An 8,546-nucleotide genomic window follows, 5' to 3' on the forward strand; every position below is an offset into this window, starting at 1 on the left:
AAGAAGAAGAGGACGACACACTGTCGATTAAGTGTCTGTTGAGCTTGACAGTAGCCGCACCAGTAGGGCCTAGGTCGAAGAAATGAGAGATGAACCCCATGTCCACCTTCTCATCTTCCAACACCACTACGTCTTGTACATAGTGCTTCGACACAGACGGACACAACAGCTTCACAATTTTCCTTCTTCTTCTTCTAATGTTTGGATGAATGCTAGCAATTACAACCTTACAGAACGGGAGTATATCCTTTGAAAGAAATCCAGCATTCCAGATGTAGGGAGGTGATCAAGTGCATCTGTATAATCCTGCCAATCAATATCATAATTGATGAAAAGATGATAACTAAATTCCAATCGTTTGATGAAGAATTGAGAAGAGAAAATATTTTGAAATTTGAGGAAGGGTGGGGTTGAAAATAGTGGGAGAGAAAGAGAGGAGAGTTTAGAGCCGTATTAAAAGAGAAACTAGGAACCTAAACAAATTTTCTGCCAGTTTACTTCCGGTTTTACTCTTTATATATTTTCTCATATTTATAGTGAAAGATGACAGATGTGGGGTCTAGATCTGTGCGCATTGCAATGCATTTCAAGTGATGCGCATTGTAGATTTGGTAATTTTTATTAGTTTCTACTCCAAATAAGTGACACGTCAGTTATTGGGCATGTTAACCAATTCCAGAGAATTATAATTTATTTGCCCTTAATTACCCTTCTAACTGAGTAACTGTCATTTTCTTCCACCAAACTATAATGGAATCTTATCCCTCCCAGTTCAAACAAAAATTTCAAGTTTTTATATATTTTTCTTTCCTTTTTATGCATTTGGGTTTGCTCATGTTGTGTTCAGATAACTCTGAGATTTGTACGTACAAGTTGCACGTATATGTGGGAATTGGATCTGCAACTGCCCGCATCATTCTTCTGTAAGCACACAACAACCATATCATTCTCCCATCAACAATTTTTGTACCACAGTTTGGTGTAATGCTATTTAGAAAAAAAAAAAAGGGCTACTAGAAATTGTGAATGGAGATGGAGGAAACTGATACGTTATTTTTTTTTCCATCCAAAGATGTCTTGCTATATATATATACGGTTTGTCTAGAGTGCCACTCTTATAGTGACACTCTTATCTCACACTCCTCTCAAACCGTCAGATCTAATCTAAGTCTCAAAAGATCTAACACTCCTAATTTCAAACAACAAAGTGGGGGTAAAAACGTCTTTTTCTTTTCATCTTCTCAAAAACAAAAGAAAAAAACCAGATCTACGAATTCTGAATTCATTGCGGTAAAAAGGATATGGAACAATGGGAAGTTGGACAACATGCGCGAGAAAGAATTTCAAGCAGAGGTCCAGATATTGGGAACAATTCTTCACTCAAACATAGTAAAACTGTTTTGCTGTATTTCTTGTGAGAGCTCAGTACTTCTTGTTTATGAATACATGGTGAATAGCAGCTTAGACCGATGGTTACACAAAAGAAAGAGAGAATCAATATTTTCAGATTCAGTTAACCATGTTCTCTTGGATTGGCCTACAAGGTTGCATATCGCAGTTGGAGTTGCTCAAGGTCTTTGCTACATGCATCATGGATGCTCTCAGTCCATCATTCATTGTGATGTGAAATCGAGCAATATCTTGTTGGATGCCAACTTTAATGCTACGATTGCAGACTTTGGATTGGCAAAGATGTTGGTTAAGCATGGGGAGTCGGATACAATGTCTGCGGTGCTTGACTCTTCACGGATACATTCGCCAGTGAGTCTTATTTGAGTACATTTCTATATTTTATAACATACTTAAAGTTGGAAAATCAGCTAAACTGCAGTTGGTTGATTGAATTTCAGAGTACACTTACACAACCAAGGTGAATGAAAAGATCGATGTATACAGTTTTGGGGTAGTACTCCTAGAATTGACTACGGGAAAGGAACCTAATGATGGAGATGAGCACATAAGTCTTGCCGAATGGGCATGGCGTCACTTTAATGAGGAAAAATCTATAACAATAATGCCCGGACGAGGAGATCGAGGGATCCATGTTATTTGCATGAAATGAGTTTGGTCTTCAGACTAGGGATCATATGTACCTGTGCTTTACCTTCAAAGCGACCTTCAATAGCGGAGGTATTGCAAGTCCTACTCGATGTGGCCCTCGGCAAGAAATCAACGCATTTAAGAAAACCGAGAACATGCATGGCGCCGATCCCCGTAGATACAACTAGTAGCTACCTTCTTTGCTACAAGGATAGTCACTTGGGATCATTGAAGTACAATTCCAATTGTGCTTGATTATAAATAAGGTTGATGAGCTGAAGTTTTTCATGTATTTGTCTTGTGGCTGTACTTATTTATACTCAGGAGTGAGAAATAGAAATTTCATATATTATGAATTTCATGTATCAACTGTGCCTTTTAGTATAAAACTATAAGCGGTACCGAACTATAAGTGGCTTATTTAGTTATTTTCACTCTTTTGGCTTGTCTTCAGGTATTTGTGAGGCAACTCAATTTTCTCGGCAAAGTTGTGAGGCAAAAGGAATCAAAGAGTGTATAAATTGGTTCTAGCTATTGCTATCGCACCTTGAATCCTACCCTCGCTATTAATTACACTCCCTTCCACAAGACTTGGCATCCCCTGGGAATAAATCGTTCAACATGATCAGAAAACAAAGTTTTCTTAACTATTTTAACTAACAAAATGCAAATAACAATCACAGCTAAGTCAAATATTTTGCAAAATGGAAGAAACCGAAAAACTAATCGACCTTGGGGATAACTTATTTTCCCCTTGGAATGGATTCCAATAATTTGATTGCTCAATGTATGTTACAAAACTATCAAACACCTTCAACAATCAAATGTGTCTGTTTGGACTTTGTCCCAAACGGTGTGGCCATGCCGTTTGGCCTTAGTACCAAATGGTGTGGCCATGCAGTTTGGGACTAAGTCCAAACGGTATGGCCATGCCGTTTGGCCTTAGTACCAAACGGTGTGGCCATGCAGTTTGGGACTAAGTCCAAACGGTGTGGCCATGCCGTTTGGGACAAAGTCCAAACAGAACCGCCCATTTTGCAAGTTCAAATCCAAACGATATGGCCACACCGTTTGGACTTAGTCCAAACGGTGTGGCCATGCCGTTTGGGACTAAGTCCAAACGGTGTGGCCATATCGTTTGGATTTGAACTGATAAAAAAAAATGGCGGTAATCGTATGGACTTTGTCCCCAAATGGCATAGCCACACCGTTTGGCCTTAGTGCGAAAACGGTGTGGCCATGCCGTTTGGGACTAAGTCCAAACGGTGGCCATGCCGTTTGGGACAAAGTCCAAACAGACACGCCATTTTTTTGCAAGTTCATAAGGTTCGATATAACAACAAAATTTCGCAAGAAATAGTCAACGTTATAGTCATAAACTATGTCAGGAGTTATAGTTTATACATTAGCCCCTGCATGTCGAGTTTGTTATAGTGTTAGTGTAAGTTTGGTATGCATGTCGAGGAGTTTTGTTATGTCGAGTGTGTTTTGTCGAGAGTCGAGAATTATAAGATGGGATGCTCTAGCTAGATGAACTTGCCAGAGAACCCAGCAAGTTAAATTTGTCTATCCTGCTCATTCTAGAATTTTGATGTGCAATTCCCTGAGCTTTAAGGAACTGCATAAACTTCTATTACTAAGCAATGTATAGCTGCAATGTCACGGCTTCTCAAAAGTTAAAAAAAAAAAAAGAAGATTTGCTTGCTATTCCAACACTTCCCACTAGCACAAAAGCCTAATTTACTTGCCCCCCTTTTAGTACACACGCGCCTAATCCCAAAAGCCTACTTCTCATCAAATTTAAAAATTCCACAAAGCTAGATTCTTCTAACATAGTCATATTGTTTGGAAGCTAAGGAACATCACAAGATGCCTTGTTAGGGCATAGGCTTCTTTTTGGCATGCTGGCCTCTGTGTAAAAGCAGACTGCAATGAACTTTGTTTCTCAATTCACATTGTTTCCTTGTACTAGAAATATGAAAGACAAAAAATACTAGGCAAATAAAAAGAGACATTGTTTCCTTGAAGTTTTCTTCTTCTTCGATATATAATCCATTGTTTTGTTCTTTGTTTGAAGAACAAAAGAGTGAAGAAAGGTGAGTAATACAGTCAGCTTTGAATCATAATGGCTCCAAGGAAGAAAACAAACAGCAAAAGAGTGGAACATGATAATCAATCGCAAACAAGAAATACAAGAGCTTTCGGGAGTCGGCGATATCAGGAGGAGAACATGGAAGGTGACACTTCAATTCAAGAAATTTTGAAAAGGTTGAGGGAAGTGGAACAACAAAATGCGATATTACTAAAGGAGAACCAAGAGATGAAGAAGGGGAGTCCGAGTGTGGTTGTAAATGATATCCAGGGAGACGAGGAACAAGAATGTAGTTGAAAGTCAAGTAGTCATTTTGTGGAAAAAACATTGGAAAAACATGAAAGAACTACAGAAGCTTCGCCCATATTTGAAATGCCGATACCACAACCCATCACTAAAGAAATGATACAGGAGATGATGCAAAACCAGCTTCTTGAAAAGACTTCTGCTTCGATAAGGAAATTGGCAGACGATGTCAGTAGAAATCTGATACACCAGAGCGTCGAGATGATGCCCATTCCACCAAAGTTCAAACTTCCAAAGTTCAACCAATATGATGGGACGTCAGATCCGATAGACCATTTATTCGGATATCGGCATCAGTTTTCGATATACAAAGGTACAACTTATCTGGATTCATTATTATGTAAATCTTTCTCTGCAAGCTTGAAGGGGAAAGCGTTGAAGTGGTTCTGTTCTCTACCGGAAGGGTTGATATCATATTATCGGGAGATTGAAGAGAAGTTTTTGTCAAATTATGGTCATCAGCGAGTAAAACCGAAGCAGGTGTCAGTCTTGTTCCAGCTTAAGCAAGGAAAGAAGGAATCTTCAAAAAATTTCTTATCTCGATTCAAAGCAGAGGCACAGTTAGTGGAGCATTTAGATCAATTGGAAATAACAGCAGTAATGGCGTTCTAGACAGAACTTATTCCAGGTTCTGACATGCACAAGTATATGCTTCGGAAAGAGATCAAAACTCTGAGAGAGTTGTATGATAAGACTAAAAAAGATGTGCAAGTTGAGGAGGGAATTATGGCAGCAGCAAATCAGTCAGTATTACAGGTATCGGAATCAAGTAAGTCTACTAAGGAAGATAACTACAATAAGTCTGATAAGAGGAAGACAATAGATTCTTATGCAAAGGTGAAGAACCAACCATCACAGAAAAAGAGGTTTGAAAGGTCGCTGAAAGAAGAGTTAGACCCCAGCAATTATATCGCCATCAACACAATAGTGGAGGATAGCTTAAGGAGGGTGGGGGAAAGAACCTTATTTCCAACATCCGATTCACAAGCTTAGAGAAATAGTAGATAAGCCTTTATGCAATTTCCATAAAGTGAAGAATCACGAAACAAATAAGTGTTTACAACTGCTTAGAGAGGTAGACAGATTAATGTGAGATGGGAAGCTTCGCGAGTTCAGAGCAGATGCTCGGCCAGAAGTAACAACGATGGTAAATGATAAACCTTTAGGAGTGATCAACATGATTTACAAAGGAGTTATCCCACAGAAGAAGATTATAAGAGATAAAATCAGAAAGATATCGACAGTAAAGGAAGTGCTAGAGGTGAACATAGAGCCGATACCAGTGAACCCATCATTAGTAGCGGCGAGCATACCTTGAGCTATTATGTTTGTTTCTGATGATTTGTCAAAGGTGATGTTACCTCATGACAATACATTGTTAATTACATTAAGGATATCTGGCTATGTTGTGTAGAAAATATTGGTGGATTGTGGAAGTTCGGTCAATATTCTATTTTGGAAAGCATATACAGGTATCGAATTTGATGAGTCACATTTGAAGGAGCCGCAGTTTAATTTGTATGGCTTCAATGGAACTTCAACTAGAACAGCGTGAGAAATAAAATTGCCAGTAAGGGCAGGTCCACAAACAATAATGACTAAGTTTATAGTCATCAAGCATCACTCAGATCATAATGCTATATTGGGAAGAAAATAGATACATGCTATGAGAGCGGTTCCCAGTACTTTTTATCAGGTTATCAGATTTCCGACTGTTTTTGGACCACGTGAGATACGAGGTGATCAGTCAAAATCTGAGAATTGAGGGTATGCTGAAAGAGAAGAAAATAGATACTGGGGGTGTCTCGGAAGACATCAAATAGCAATTAGCAGAGGATTTATCTCTAAAATCCGATACCACGAAGCATCAGCAGGATTTTAGATTTACATCAGAATTGAGGACAGAGATGGAAGTAGTTCCAAGCAAAACAATGGAAGAGGTACAAAAAGTCAATATCGGTCAAAACAATGAAAGTTGTTTCACTTTTATTGGAACAGAGATGAGTGCGAAGGTCAGACAGGATTTGGTAGATTTTTTAAGAATAAATAAAGATATATTCGCTTGGTCGATGACAGAACTGCATAAAGATATTTCTTTAGGTCAAAACAATATTCGCATGTTCTATGCGAAAAGGAGCAGTTCTGTCCATTATAAGCATAGGAAGGTTCGGCCGATATATGCAGAAGCGGTGCAAAATGAAATAAAAAAGATGTTGGAATGTGGAATCATTAAGGAAATCGATAACTCAGAATGGGTGGCAAATATTGTTGTCGTCCCTAAAAAGAATGTCACAGTTAGGATTTGTGTGGATTTTACTGATGTTAACAAAGAGTGTCCGAAAGATTATTATCTGATGCCCAGGATTGATGAATTGGTCGATAGAACAGCGGGTTTTAAGTTGCTGAGTTTTTGTGATGGGCATTCAGGATATTTTCAAGTTGTCATGGCAGTGTTAGATCAGTTAAAAACAGCGTTCGTTGTGGAAAGAAGTCTTTACTGTTTTGTTCGAATGCCGTTTGGTCTAAAAAATACTGGAGCAACATATCAACGGTTGGTGGAGAAAATGTTTAGGCATTTGATTAAATAGATTGTGGAAGTCTATATCGATGATATGGTAATCAAATCGAAAAAAGCTGAATATCATGTTAAAGACCTCGATACAATGTTTCGAATATTCAGACAATTTAATATGAAGCTCAACCCAGAGAAATGTACTTTCGGGGTCAGTTCAGGGAAATTTCTGGGGTATATAGTCACAAAAAGAGGAATATATGTGAATCCAGACCAAATTTGGGCTATTCAGCAGATGCCTTCTCCGAGTACTAGGAAGCATATACAGAAGCTGGCAGGAAGAATTGCAGCTTTAAATAGGTTCATATCAAGAACTTCTAACCGATGCAAACCTTTATTCAAATTGCTGAAGAAGAATACAAAGTTCATATGGGAGGAAGAATGTGAAGAGGCTTTCTTAGATTTAAAGAAGTATCTCCAAGAAGTGCCAACTTTGATAAAGCCGGAGAAGGTGATACTTTATTTTTATATTTAGCAGTATCGGATTTTGCTATTAGCTCGGTATTAGTAAAAGTGGAAAATGGGGCTGAGCGACCTATTTATTTTCAATCTAAAACCATGCTGGAGGCTGAAACTCGATATTCGATGTTGGAGAAATATGCATTAACTCTTCTTTATTCCACTCAAAGGTTGAAGCCTTATTTTCAAGCCCATTCAGTCATTGTTATGACAAATCTTCTGTTAAAACATACTTTAGCCAAAACAGCCAAGTCAGTGAGAATAGCGAAGTGGTCAGTTCTTATAGATGAATTTGGAATTGAGTATCGGAATAGGGTTTCAGAAAAGAGCCAAGTGTTAGCAGATTTTCTAGTAGATTTTCCCGCTGAAGATGAAAATTGGGATATTAAAGAAGATAGTGATTTACAGTTGAAAGAACCTGATGATGTGATGGATGAGGATGATCCATGGGCTGGTACAAATGGGTGGAAGCTTTTTGTCGATGGGTCATCAGGACAAAAGGGATGTGGTATCGAAGCGGTTATGATAACACCAGATAATCAGAGATTGGAATCAGCAATTACCTTAAGATTTCACACATCTAATAATAAAGCAGAATATGAGGCATTTATTATAGGATTGTAAATGGCTACATCGTTAAATGTCAAGGAATTATCTGTATTCAGTGATTCCCAGCTAGTGGTAGGCCAAATCAATAGAGGATATTCAGCTAAATGCGATAATATGATTGATTATTTGAACTTCGTCAGAAGAAGCTTTAGAATTTCAGTAGAATCAAATTTTAGCACCTCGATCGAGGAGAAAACTGACATGTAGATGCTTTAGCATATATCGCTGCTATGTTGGAAAATACAGAAGGACGTATGTTTCAAGTGGGTGTCCAGCACAATCCAAGTATTGATATAAAGCACCCTGATATTATGGAGATAGATACACTGGGGGCGTCATGGTTAAGCAGTTATATTTTATTTTTGTTCAAAGGTGAGTTACCCAAGGATAAAAATGAGGTTAGAAGAGTAAAATCTAGAGCTGAAAGATATCTGCTAATAGAGGATGACTTGTATCGGAAAAATCCTG

At 38.2% G+C, this 8,546-nt stretch overlaps 1 protein-coding gene and 1 pseudogene across 1 annotated transcript; both read left to right on the forward strand.

Moving 5' to 3' along the window:
* Positions 1 to 1,326: 1,326 nt before the first annotated feature.
* LOC147492695 (putative receptor-like serine/threonine-protein kinase At4g34500 pseudogene) lies at positions 1,327 to 1,776 on the forward strand (annotated as a pseudogene).
* A 5,792-nt stretch (positions 1,777 to 7,568) lies between these two features.
* On the forward strand, positions 7,569 to 8,093 carry LOC147492696 (uncharacterized). The gene has a single exon (XM_086567597.1). The coding sequence runs from the start codon at positions 7,569 to 7,571 to the stop codon at positions 8,091 to 8,093; it is 525 nt and encodes a 174-aa protein (XP_086423723.1).
* The last annotated feature ends 453 nt before the right edge of the window (positions 8,094 to 8,546 follow it).

This window comes from Coptis chinensis, chromosome 6 (genome assembly GCF_015680905.1).
Source record: "Coptis chinensis isolate HL-2020 chromosome 6, ASM1568090v1, whole genome shotgun sequence".
In the NCBI taxonomy this organism is placed as follows: Eukaryota; Viridiplantae; Streptophyta; class Magnoliopsida; order Ranunculales; family Ranunculaceae; genus Coptis; species Coptis chinensis.